Source organism: Bacillus rossius, chromosome 6 (genome assembly GCF_032445375.1).
Source record: "Bacillus rossius redtenbacheri isolate Brsri chromosome 6, Brsri_v3, whole genome shotgun sequence".
Classification (NCBI taxonomy): domain Eukaryota; kingdom Metazoa; phylum Arthropoda; class Insecta; order Phasmatodea; family Bacillidae; genus Bacillus; species Bacillus rossius.
The window spans coordinates 74849722-74863736 of record NC_086334.1 but is presented as its reverse complement, the minus strand read 5'-3'; the positions used below and the strand labels follow the sequence as shown (position 1 = coordinate 74863736).

The window sequence follows — 14015 nt, the reverse complement described above, 5'->3', positions numbered from 1 at the left end:
TGGAACAAAACCAAACACTGCCCAAATTAAGCGTTGGTGAGGTCTTTTATGCCAGACAAATCTGACTGTACAATTTGACGTTTGTTTTGATGGAAAACCAACAAAACACTTCCAACACATCTGTGTACACTTGGACTGAAGACCAAAGTGGTCGAGGTTCTAATGAAGTATGTTCGGCATTGAGTCATATTTTTGGAAAATCTTGAGAAAAAATTGGCAAATGTGCCAGAAAACTCTTTGACTCTGAGATTATTTTCAGATGCCTGCAGTGGGCAAAATAAAAACACCAATGTTATGATGTTCATACTCAACTACATTGCCAAATCAAGAACCTTTGCAAAAGTGGAACATTACTTTCCAATCAGAGGTCATAGCTATATGCCCCCCGACCGAGTATTTGGCAGATTTGAAAAGGAGTTACGGAAAAAAAAAAAAAATTAGAGCCTAGTGAATATCACAAGGTCTTTGCGACGGGTGCTACAGTGAATGTGTTAGGCATAGATTGGGTGGTCTCAAACTTTATGGAAGCTTCAAAGAAGGCCATAGTAAAAAGACTTCCCTTTAAAATGTGTGATCAACGTGTTCTCATCTACTCAGAATGCATGACACTACTATGGACATTCAAAACACATATTGTGGTCTACCAACAGTCAAGGTGACTAAATCACGTACAGTATTGAAAGAAGCGTACACAAACGTTCCTGTTTCGCCAGCAGAAAACCATATTAGTCAAAAGAAGCGACAAGATATGAAGAAACTTCTGCAGTTAGTTTCACTCAGTCAATGTGCACGACAGTTTTACCAAACTGCTCTGACTAACAATGTAGAAGGAGATAACGACAACAATATTGTACTATATGATGAAGAAGAGCCATTCCTTTAAACATTGTAATTCACTCAAAAGACTTGACACATTTTAAAGGTCATATTGTTGCTTTCGTTTTGTACTATGCATAAGTCTACATTCATATTTTGTTCAGTATTATGTAAACATTACACTTAGGCCTGTCAATCTGGTAGGACTAATATTCTTCAATTACATGTTTTTCAAAAAGTCCTCAGTCACTGACAAGTTTTCCAAAATGCTCTTAGTCACTGACAAGTTTTCCAAATAGCTCTAAGTCACTGATGTTCCGTTTTCTTAACCTAATTACAGGTAATATATTGAACTCATAATCAAAATAACTGCCTGAGAACATGTTCTTAATGTAAAACATTAGCATTATGTGGATTTTGTGCTTGACATTATCAAAATACACATTCACACCAAAAAAATTGTTTCCTGAAAAAAGTACATTTTTGACTTAGCCCCTTTTGGAATCCACCTCTTCAATTAAGATGTTTAATACGTGTGTGTCCTCCCATACACAGCCTCATGAGGGTACGTCTCCAAGATCCCAGGCACCTAATCGGAATAGGCCCACGCACGTGGCCTGCACAAGCGATTACTTAGAACGTGAAAAGACTCGTTAAGAGTTGAAAAATGATTACGTTAAACAGTCCCCCGACCGTGGCAGGCCCCGGGGATACGTGAAAGCGATTTAAAAGAATTAAGCAGAAAACGGAATTAACAGTCAGCGAACAAAGAGTGAAGTCCCCCGGGTGCGGAAGGCAGCGTCTTTCCTCTGTCGGCGGCGTAGAACTGCCAGAGCGCCGGGCTCCCTCCTTGCCAGTTTACCATTACGCCTTTCCGATTAAGTGCCTTGTAATCTTATATAAAGAATTACAAAAACACTCCTAAAATTAATACACGCTCTCTCACGGCTCTATTTCTATTTAACCTAGAGTTATTAATTAATTAAATTATATATACATGTCAACTTCGCTCGTGTTGGGGTACGCTCGGGTCCCCGCGGCAACATCTCGGCTTCTGGGGCGCAGGGTCGGTTGACGTAAATTGCCCCCCCACCCCGAAAGAGCCTGGTATGCCGACGCTAGCTTTTGCATGGGGGGCGTGCGTGTTCGCCTCTAGAACCTGTCCGGAGTTTCAGTCCTGGATTGTGCAGAAGCGAGGAGGCGTAGATTCCCGACGAGATCGGAGGTGGTATCGTGGTGCTGGTTTTGGAGCTTGTGATGTGTCTCTCACGGGCTCTTCGTGCTCCGCTTCGGGTTCTGCTGGTTCCTCCACGATCATGTGAAATGTCGCTTCCGTAAGATAGTAATGCAAGGGCCATAGTGGCTCTAGCAGCGATTCCGGTCGCTCCTCTTCTTCGTCCGGTTCCCACATCAGTGGTGTAGGGTCCGACTCATGGTCGTGGAGTTCTTCACCCGTGGCTTCGTTGAGCCGCGGAAACAGGCATCATCATCTTCCGAGTCGGGGAACAATCGTCTCGGCCGTACCTCCGTGATGGTCAGGTGCATCTCGCGTCCCATTTCCGTTTCCGGGAATCCTGGAAAGTCCACCTCTTCTGTGTCTGCCGGTGTTGACGTGGCCGGCCCTGTCACCGCCTCTTGCGCCTGCTGCATGGGGTTGCTGTCTCCCTGTCTGTTGTCTCTGCCCGTTCCTCCCCCGCTTCGTACGCTATCCGTGCGTCATCCCTGCGGTACTTCGCTGCGTGCCCCGAAGGTAGTTTTAATACCACCACCGTGTTCCCTGCCTTGATCACAGGCACAGGGCCGATCAATTTCGGTGCGAGGCTTGCGCAGAACTTGCAGTTTCCTGCCGAGAGTGGGTGTAGTCACGCGAATACCAGTTGTCCGGGATTCAATGCCAGAGGGGGACAGGTCGTCTCAGGTATTCGCTGCGCCTGATACGCTGCCTGCGTGCATCGCGCAGAGTCGTGTAGCTCCGCTAGTCGCCTGAGCCGGTCCTCTGAAACCTCTGCCTCTACGTCCGTTCGCTGTTGTTGTACGCGGTACTGTCCTGGGAGGGGAAGGTTCCGGCCCTGAACCAGGGTCGCTGGTGTCTCTCCTGTCATCGCATTCACCCTGCGACGTATGCAGTACAGGATGTCCGGGATGTGCGTGTCTCTTTTGGTGTGGTTGTCCGAGAGTCGCAGCCGCAACTGCACCTTGATATCTTGGTTTCGTCTTTCTGTCGTGTTGGCGCGGGGATGGTACAACTATGTGGTGTGCAGGAGGACCCACCATTTCGTGCCCAACTGCGTCCATCTAGGTCCAGTGAACTGAGTACCGTATTCTGTCAGAATAACACGGGGGTATCCCCAGAGCAGGAAAGACTCTGCTTCAAGCACTCTGGCAATGGTGCCGGCACAGGCGTTAGCAAGTTAAAAGGCCTCCACCCAACGTGTGTAGCAGTCAGTGACAACTAACAAGAACCTTTTCCCTCGTGGGGATCTCGGGTACAGGCGCATCAAGTCGAGAGCAACTGTATTAAAGGGTTCCGTTGGCTGCCTTGGTAGCTGTTGTGTGTTTCCGTCTGACCAGCGCGTCTTACGTCTCTGGCAGTGTTTACAGTCACGCACGCAGTCCCTCACGTACTTGTTTACGCCTGGCCAATAAAACAGCTCACGGATGCGGCGTAATGTTTGGTCTGCCCCTGGGTGTCCGGCGAGTCTGTTTACATGCAGCATGTCAAATACTTCGTGCCGCGTGGTGACATGTGCATATGTACGCCATGGTCCATCCGTTCCTCTGGGTCGTGCTTGCAGGTTGCCGTCTACCGTGCGATATCCCTCACATTCCCTCTCGCTGCACCGGCGTATTAAAGCCTGCACGCCAGCGTCCGTCAGCTGTACAGCTCGCACGTACGCGTACAGGTCATCCAACTCGGTGCCTGGCGGTAATGTGAACGTGGCGTCTGTGGCGATAGCGCATAGAGTCGCGTCTGGCGTCAGGGTAGAAATACTAGTGGGTGGTAGCAACTCGTCCCATTCTGCGTCATCGCGTGCAGTTACAGTGTCGTCAGGATTTAGTGACAACTTGTCCGCTAGCTCGTTTTGTTTACCAGGCACATGTTCTACCATTAAGTCCATTGCCTGAAGTAGCATGGCCCAGCGTGTCGATTTGGACCGCCGCCCCTGCATTGTTGCCAGCCACTTCAGACATTGGCTGTCTGTCCTCAATACAAATTGTTTCCCCTCTAAATGTAGTCAGTACCGTCTGAGAGCCCAGACTACGCCTAAGCACTCACGTTCGTTCACGCTATACCGCCTCTCAACATCGCCGAACTTCGCGCTAGCATACTCTATTATCCGTGGTTCGTCATTGTCGCTGAGCTGTAACAGGATGGCGCCTATGCCTTCCTGACTCGCGTCCATTTGAACGATCAGCTGTTTACTGGGGTCGAGTCGCGCTAGCAGGTGACATTGCTGGAAGCGGTGTTTCAGCTCATCAAAGGCGCGCTGCGCACGCTCTGTCCAGCGGAATGGTGTTTTCGGTGACAGCTGTTCCGTCAAAGGTGCAGCTACTATCGAGAACACTGGAATGAAAGCGCGTGGCCAATTTGCTAGTCCCAGGAACCGTTGTAATTGTTTTCGGGTGCGCGGCGGATTTTTGTTGACGATTACCCCTAGTTGTTTTTCCGTCGGCCTGTTCCCTTCGGCATTGACAACTAATCCGAGGAAATCTAACTCCGTCGTTCCTATGTGACATTTCTCACGGTTGCACGTGAGTCCGTGCATGGCCAAACACTCCAAAACTAACGTGATGTGATGTGTGTGTTCTTCCCACGTTTGAGACCATATGATGGTGTCGTCTAAATACTCTGCTGCAAATCTGCCTGCGTATTTGTCTAGGACTCGCGTGCCTCTCTCTTTTTACACCTCACCCCAGACACAGTCCCTTGTTCTAGAACATTATCTACCATCTGCATTCTAATAAAAATGTAATATACGAGTATAATTATAATACAATATTCAAATTTAAATAAATAATAGAAAAAACTCATTACACATAATATTAAGTAAATCTAAACAGCAAAACAAAGTTAAAAGGATGACAGAAGAAACATGATTATTAAATAATTATAAATTCAGAAAAAATATACTGGCAACCTAACCCATTCTTAGAACCACTTTTATTAGTAGAAAAGGCTTGTATACTGCAATGCTACAAACTTAACCTAATTTATATCAGCCTCTCAAAGTGTAACTGTAACAACGTCACCACCTGGCAGGAGGTAGATTCATGTGCATCATCAGCTACAAAACTCACCGGGCTGGCATCAAGGGTGAAGACTTTCTTGTGAAACATGACAGAGCCGTCCTTCACAGCCAAGGAGTACCGCCGGCAGTCATTGGCTGCCTCGTTGTCGGTAGAGTACAGGAGGAGGCTGGCCAGTTTGCTGATGGGGTAGCCGAGATTGCGACTGCCGAAAGCCACGCTCATCACCTGTAGTGTATTCCTGGTCTCGCCAGCACACAAAAAGCATCACCACTAGCACATAACCAATCAAGTGCAACTGCTCACAAACAGTTTACTGGTTGATATTACATATTATTTTACATTGGGATGACACTACACTTCAGTTCAATGTCTTTTTTAAACAGGCAAAATAACCTAATGTTGTTGCCATGGGTGATAAAAAGTGATGCTACTACTGACACACAGCAATTGTTTTAGATTTCAAGTTAAATAATTAGAAATAAGCATTGGCGTATGAACGATTTTCAGAGAATTACAAAGGCAACTAGTAATTTGGTAGTAGCTTTTCCATACTTAAGTGTTCATACTGTTTATGTTTTCTGTAGTGTAGTGAATTGTTGGTCCCGGTTCTCAGCAAAATAAGAGGCTACAGAGAACCATAAATATAATACCGGCACTATGAATATCTTTACAATTTTTTATCCACTAAAAAATACAGGATACTTCTGGTATCCAGGGTTGCTACAGATTTTTCAATATGAAATTCCCCGACTTTTCCAGGTTTTTCAGTATATATGAAAAATTTTCGAAAACATTACATATAATTGTAATCGATGTTGCTTGGCAATAGAAAATATTTAATCTTCTAATAGTTGGGCTTCCTTCTGAGCCTCTTCTAAAATTTTTTGTTTCTTTACTTGCAATGCCTGAACCATTTGTGATTACAGCTAGGCTATAATAACAGCACACCATAGAAGTTACAACAATTTTTCCATCTATTACTAGCATCAAATAGGTATTCATAATCGCCAAACTATCAGTCTCAATAAACATCACAGACATGCTACTACAAGATCAATGCCTATTGATTAGTCAACATCGTGGGAATGCTATAAGGCCTGTTGTGGTTTGTTAAATGCAGTCTTGTCTGTCAGGTTTGCAAAGTGACGAGTTAAGAATTACATTAGAAAACAAACAAGTTTTCTCATAAACAAATTGAAAAATTTGTATTTTAACAGCATGGGAAAAAAGTGTATTATTTCATAAATATGTATAGTAATTCCAGAAATATTTCTGATTTCCCTAACTTTTCTATGACTTTTTCAGGGTACATGGAATTCCCAGACTTTTCCAGGTTTAAAATCTTTAAGTGTTGTTCTGTATGTATTCTGACCATAGCTAGACACACACAGGGTTTGTATTGTTACATGTTTGTGGTCAGATTTAGGTAAAATATGAGGGTGGACCCAAAAAAACCCGGACAGAGTGAAACGCCATTCATAGATGTAGTAGAGTTCTCCCGCTAGATTGGGTTACTAGATACCTTCACTAAAGTTTGATCGTAGTATGGTTTTTTCTCACTGTTCTCATGATCCACCTGCGGATTCGTTATGGCAGATTTAAAATAACAAAGAAAATGTTCTAAACTTTGTTTCCTGCTTGAAAAATTGGTAATGGAAGTTGACCAAATGCTTCAACAGGATTTCAAGGCTGCTATGAGCTGCACACAAGTTTTTGAGTGGTTTGGGGACTTTAAACATAGTGAGATGAGTGTTGAAGACCATGCTCATTCTGGGCATCCTTCAACTTCTCGAAATGATGAAAAATATTGAAAAAAATCAGACGAAAAATCAATTAGGATTGTCGTTTCACGATCGAAGAAATTTCAGAAGAGACAGGAGTGAGTTGGAGCTCGTGTCAGTGGAATTTGAATGAGGATTGCGAATGAGACGTGTTGCCACTAAATGTTCCTCGCCTTTTCCAACAGGATAAAAAACATTCAATTGAATTTGAGCCAGGACTTAAAAAAAGAGATTGAAAGTGACCCAAACTTTTTGACCAAAGTCATTACAGATGATGACAGTTGGTGTTACGGGTAGGACCCAGAAACCAAGCAAGCGTCAAGCCAGTGGAAGTCTTCCAACTTCCCCAGACAAAAAAAAAACCAAGACTAGTGAGGTTGAATGTTAAGACAATGTTCATTGTCTTTTTTGATGTTTGTGGAATTGTGCACCAGGAATTTGTTCCCCCTGGCCAGACTGGTAACCAGCACTTTTATTTGGAATTTTTAAGACGTTTGCAAGAGGATGTGTGGAGGAAACGCCTGGAACTTTAGCAATCAGGTGACTGGTTCCTACATCACGACAACGCCCCCGCACACACAGTTTAAGAGTGAACCGCTATTTGGCCTCTCAGGAGTGGTCTATCATTCGCCAGACCTAGCCCCGTGCAATTTTTCCTGTTCCCAAGAATGAAGAAAAATCTAAAAAGGAAGCATTTTGATAATGTGAAGGAGGTAAAAACAGTTTTACAAAGGGCACTGGTGGATATCAAAGTTGAAGAGTTTTAGAGGTGCTTCAAACAGTGGGAAAAAAGACTTAACAAATGCATTGCATCTAATGGAGAGTACTTTGAAGGTGACTGAAGGAATTTTGTAAAAAAGGTAGGCCTAATAAATACATTTTATATGACAAAAATCTGTTTTTTTTTCTTTTGTACCCCCTTATAGAGTGCTCAAAAGTCATATTGAAAAAAATAAAAATACCATCTGAACATAACTGTATCTTTGGTGTGATGGGAAAGTGTATGGTCATTAACTGAGAACTGGGAAAAAAGTCCAACCGAAAAATCACTAGTTTTATGTAATATTATGTTAAGAATACAATTATGCAAATGTTACATTACTAGAGCAGGCTGATGTTGATTGCCGATATAGCAGAACAAAAAAGTTACGGTGAAACAATGAGTGATCTTCAGGTATTGGATTCTACAGACCATTGAAGCTATATCAAATGGTAAAATATAGACAGAATTGTATATTCACCACAGAGATGTACATAAAACCAGGACCATCATTATAATAGTTCTAATAGAAACAACATTGAACTGACTGGAATCCACAAGGTATAGATTGAAAGTGGGAAGTAAATTAAGATATAAAGATACCCCATCGGCCATCAGTAACCACAGAAAAAAACTAACAGATAAAACTAAAGTTTTTTTTATTCGAAAATCAAGTACAGTAAAACCTTGATTAACCATGGTAATTGGGGGGAAGGTCAGCATGGATAAGAGAAAATCACGGATAATATAATTCAAATGTATTTAGGTTATACAATACAGCTAAATTTAGTAAGTAATTTATACAAAACAAATATACAAGTATTACTGACACTTATTATACAATTTTAAAAATTTGAATTAGATTTAAGATGTGATATGCATAGGTATGTGTAATTTAATGAATAACTTGCCTTGAATCAACAAAAATTCTGGAAATATGACAATATGTATGACTAGTTACGTTTTAGTAGTCTGTTACAAATATTTGCTTTTTACTTTAGGAAACAACCTTTCTTATTTATGTTCCTTAAAGTTATAATATGGTGGTAATCAAAATCTTCCTGTTCAAAGAAGGTTATATATAAGTGTCTCCACTGCCTCCATTGATTGAAGTGCTTTGATTTTTCCTCCGGGTGTTTAAAAAATGTTATTGTCTTCATTATCATCTGAATAAATTTTCTGAGATGTGGAAAGAATGTCTTGTTCAAGCCTATCTATGATATCCGTGTCCTGAAGCATTTCATAACGTGGTTCATTCTTATCACAAAGTAGCCACTCCCTCATATCTTGTCCATCGACATTGGCGAATGCGACATTCGAGCCCACAATCTCCAAGCATTGGGTTCACTTCATCTTCTTTGGCCTCTGCAGACTCGTCACGTTCATCCTCCAAAATTTTTCTCCACAAAACTTCTCAAGTTTTTGAAGGCAAGTCGTTCCACGCCTGACAGAGAGAGAATATTTCCTCTTTGACTGTCCATGATTTGAGAATTTCACTCATAGAACTGAAATTGTCTTCCAGAATAAATTTTAAAAATAATTATCTGTAAAGCAGTTTTATGCGTTCTATTACCTCCTGGTCTATTGGCTGGATAACTGAAGTGATGCTTGGAGGTAGGTAATGGACGAAGATTTGCCCATCTTCACAAATTATGTTGATTTGGAAGGATGAGAAGGTACATTATCCAGAACAAGGACTTTTTTGAAGCAAGACCTTAGGCAATTAAATGTTGGCAGACATGTCAGATGAATCATGTTTTTAAAATGTTTTGATTCATCCACACTTTTGGATGGTTATAATATTCACAGGGTACATGGCAAATCTCGTTCCCTTTAAATGACCGTGGTCTTTTTTCTCGCCAAATGATTGCTAATTTAGGCTTGTGGGTTCCAGCAGTATTCACACAAGCCAGGAAGCTTATGCGTTCTTTGCCTGATTTATGTCCCAGGACCGATCTTTCAGATTGGACCACTAATGTATTATGATACAGTTCCTGTTACAGTAGCGTGGCTACCATTGTTTGAACTCAACAATTTCTTCAGATTGAACTTCTTTTACTATGAACTTATGAGTTTTACTTGACTGGATGATAATGTTTGTCAGTTCATAAATTCCATAAATTCTGTCGTGTTTTTTAAGTGCTTTTTTATCATGGCAAAATCCCTATCACATGGTAGAAACAAATGTTCTCGAACAAGAAAAAAATTGTTCAATTTTTTCAAAACGCTTTGTGTCCGTCAAAGCTATAACCATTCTAGATAGGGCATGATTTTTATTTTGCCCCCCACAGTTGTCTGAATACACATGCAGCTCTAAGTATTGTGGGGGGACACTATTCAAAAAGGTCATAAACAAGTGAGCATACTTCATTCTACCCTTTTTTCGCTACACCTTCATGATACAGATAAATAACGGCCTCTTTTTTTTTAATGTCATGTATACAAAACCCGCTGGTTGTCAGCTGACGTAGGTAGAAGGTTTCTTGAACAGCTGTTTGAGGTAGTTGGACATTATGCATGAAATCAAAGCAGATAGTGAGCACATGTGATTCATCTTTGGTTTCTCGTTCCCTTTTCAAACGAGCATAAAACTTTAAGGTTTTTCTGTTGTGAACTAAAACTAAGAAGATGCCATTCTTTTAGCTGCCTCATTTAGGTGGGGGCTTTTTAACTTGACTTTCTATTCTGCACAAGTGCAACAATAATCACTCTGTGGTACTCCAAAATGCAAGTTATAATTTTCATTAAAGAATCTTGCAAAGGTGCACAATAGTTTTTGTTCAACCTTGCATCTAAGTAGTTATAAGTCTTCGATGCATAACAGGTTTGTTTTTAAGGGAAACTTTCAATATGTTCCCACAAAAGCTGTTTTGTATGTGGCAAGTGGGCTTTTTTTTAACGTTTTTTCCACGTTTGTCAACAGGACTTTTTCCCAATAGTTTCAAGGATGATTTCAATCTCTTAACTCTTTTTACTGACACTGAATGGAGAACTAAGAAAGCTTTGAAACATACCTGTTGTCTGTTGGATCCTACCATCACATAATAACGAAAAGTCTTGCTATTTTCTCTGGCATCTTCGCCTTTGCGAGGAAGTCTTCGTTGTACTGAAAAAACATCAATCAAATGTTGCAGATGCAAATCTTGTAAATCTTTGGAGGACAAATCATAAAACTTTGCCAAAATGTCAGCTTGTTCATCTTCGGTTATGATTTCAAAACAATTATTTCTCTTGCAACTGAAAGATTACACATAAATTAGTAAAAAAGACTAAAAACGCAAAAAAAACCACTTTGTGTATGTTGAGTTAGGCTATATTCTTTACATAGGTGTTAAGTCTTAAAGTATTTAGGCCTATGTTTTTCATTAAAAAGAATTTGATTTCCAGTCCAAAATTACACAATTGTATGTGTAAGTTAGTTTTTAGTTTTTAGAACAACTAAGTAGTTTCAAAGATTGGTTGCATTGTTTTTATACTGATATATCTTACTTGCAGGCATTTCCAGTAGTTTTTTTAAGCACAATAACATTTTCTTCTGAGTCTGCAAATTCTTCATTGTTAACCCATGCTCTTTTAATCCTACTCCTCTTCCACAAAACTTAGTTCCCTTTACGCTTCTTACCAACAGACTCTTCACTATTCTCTACTATTCCATTGATATTATTAAGTACAACAAACTAAAATGTTTTATAGAACTACAGTAAAACAAACGTTTAATTCTCTTTATAACAAAATACACACAGTGCAGGCTTTCTAAGTAAGGTTAGGTTAGAAACAAAAACACCAAACAAATATGACAGCTGATCAAGCACGTAAAAGTCAGGCAGTGTTGCCACTAGTGTATGCTAGAAGGGCCTCAGTCACGGACTGAGAACCTTTGTGCGTAAGTTAAGAAATTCCCTTGCTAATATTAGCCAACCTATGCGTGTGACTCAATCCCTTTTAGCATAGATAGTTGAAGCTATCCTATAACATGTGATTTTCATGCTTAACTCACTTTACCATTTTTTGTGACTGAGGCCCTTTTAGCATGTGCCAATTAATTTAATTCTTCATGAAACCAAAGAGCTTTTTCGCTTACCATAGGTCCAGATACTTTAAGTCCTTCTGCTCATTTCTGCTTAAACCACTCGAAAATAGCTTCATCAAGGTCAAACACTGTTAATGTTTTCATGGTTTTTCTCTTTGTTGTGTCAGAATCACCTAATGCAACAAATTTTAAAATATCACTATTCCTTTTCACCAAATCCCGCACAGTTAGTTTGCTCACCCATTCCGTATTCCACTGACAGTTTCTTTACACTTTCTCGTTGTCAATGCGGTTGATAATCGCCACTTTTTGTTCAAGAGTGAGAACGACACACACTCGTTTGGAAGCCATCCTCACAGTAGCAAAGCTACACTGAGACTGGTTTGCTGGGATCGCGAGGGTCGGGAATGTTCTAGAGTGCGTGTGTGCCGAGTTCCACGAAGAGCAGGAAGCGATTCTAGGAAGGAAAGGCAGTAGTTGCGTACTTGTAATCCAGCCTAACCCGGACTAGTATTTCTTCTCACTGGCAACTCTAGTCCATTTCTTTTTTCTTTTAATACGTAGGTTTTTGTTTTACTCCTTTCTTGTCCCTTCCCTAATGATTTACACTTCACTGGCTTGATTCCCCCCCACACCCTCAAAAAAAAGTTTTAATTTTAATTGAGAATCTGGTTAACCAAATGCCCAATTTATCGGGTCACGGATAATCAAGGTTCTACTGTAAGTGACTTCTATAAAGATAAGAAAATAAGATTGTCTTAAATGAACTAGATGGACATACATAGTAGCAATTATTAGTGGTGTATGAAGTGAGACCAGATGATTTTGTGTAGGCTTATATTGAAAAATTCCAGATTCTTCTGCTAGAAAGTGGCTTTGTGGGACAGTGAAACATAAATAATGGCAGCAAGTGGGTTTGTTAAGATGTAACTGAATGAATATTGGAGTTCAATTAAAATTATTAAAATTTCTGGTGGCTTTAGTATTGAAAGACTTATGTTTGTAGTATAATTTTTGAAGGAGGTTTGGGTAGAAAAGGAATATAGTGGCATGTTTGTTGTAGAATTGGGAGGCTGCCCTTGCAAGCGCAAAAGTAGACATATTGACAGTGGTTTTTAAGATTAATAATGACAGAAGACATGAAATGTTGCTGATTATCACTATAATTGTAAAGCAGAATGAGTTAGACAAGTACTTGCAGTTTTAAAAGTATTCAGTTTCCTTTTAAAATAAAAACTTTTTAATCTACTTCTGCTTCTCTGATTTTCTGTGCAATTTGTATCTTAGTGTTTTCGTGCTATGTGTCAGCTTCCGCTGAATTTCTAATGATATCTATTAAATGGCATTTCTATGATTTTGAACTGTCACAAAAATGGCATTTCTATGATTTTGAACTGTCACAACTGCAGAAAAAATTGTTTTTTCTTAGATCTTGTTTAAAATAATTTTATCTTTCCTATTATCGGCTATCAGCATACCAAAAGTCACCCCACGAAAACATAAATAAATCAAAATAATTCATTAACTGTCTCATCCTGCCTTTCTAATCTCAGTATCAAAATGTTCACTGACTTTATTTCATTTCCATCTCACTTAGCTACATGGAACAATGCTATGTAATACAATTTTTGAATCAGTAACCTTCCAGCAAATAAACTTTAGCTTCTGTTGTCATTAGTATACACAAAAAATATGTATAAACAAAATTTTTAAAATTTTTGTTCACAGCCTGTAAGTCATTTGTGAGAGCTGTAGGAACTTACATTACACTTTCTTTAGTATCCCAAATTTTTCAATTTAACATTAGTGCTGCATGACTGGATAGGTCTTACATTTATAATACAAGTTATTTCTCTTCAAATTGTCTTCTACCAAAAACAAAGAGAGCAAATTTTCCAACACAAAGCCACGCTGTCTGGCCATTGACAATTGTTTGGGTAGTGTGATTTCAAGCTCACTGCACATATCAAACATGTACAGAGTTTTAAGAAAGGTAAAAAACACCAACAGGGTAGTCACTTTCCTGGCAGTGAAACATGCTAGGTTTTCCCTGGTTTCCTCAAGATTTCTTAAGCCATCCCACTGAATGTTCAGATCTAAAACAATTTTGTGTGTCAAATTGTAGCCTACACTGCAATAAATTTCAGTACCTATTGTAAATTCATTATAAAATTAGGGCAAAGTATTTTCCCTTAAAAATAATTTTGTAGCATTTACATGGTCCCTTAACATGAAAACATAAATTAAAAGCATGACTTTAGCTAAAGCCAAACACAGGTGTAGGTTTATAGCAAAGCATAGACTTGAATTAAACTTTTCACTGACTCAAGTTCCGGAAGTCTCTCTTCCTCACTATAGCCAGTACCAGTGGTATAAA

General features: G+C 40.0%; 2 protein-coding genes across 11 annotated transcripts in view; one reads left to right on the top strand and one right to left on the bottom strand.

Annotated features, from left to right (window-relative positions):
- Positions 1 to 14015, top strand: part of LOC134533306 (synaptic vesicle glycoprotein 2C-like) — a 387375-nt gene that overhangs the window by 161112 nt on the left and 212248 nt on the right. The window lies entirely within an intron of this gene.
- The window catches only part of LOC134533307 (SAC3 domain-containing protein 1), a 137586-nt gene that overhangs the window by 30917 nt on the left and 92654 nt on the right, over positions 1 to 14015 (bottom strand). For all 10 annotated transcript variants that reach the window (XR_010075298.1, XR_010075297.1, XM_063370788.1 and 7 more), the window contains one exon: positions 5116 to 5305. Coding sequence is in view for 8 of the 10 variants with exons in the window: in XM_063370788.1 (XP_063226858.1) it covers positions 5116 to 5305 (190 nt within the window). In the remaining 2 variants the exon portion in view is untranslated. The remainder of the gene's footprint in view (positions 1 to 5115; positions 5306 to 14015) is intronic.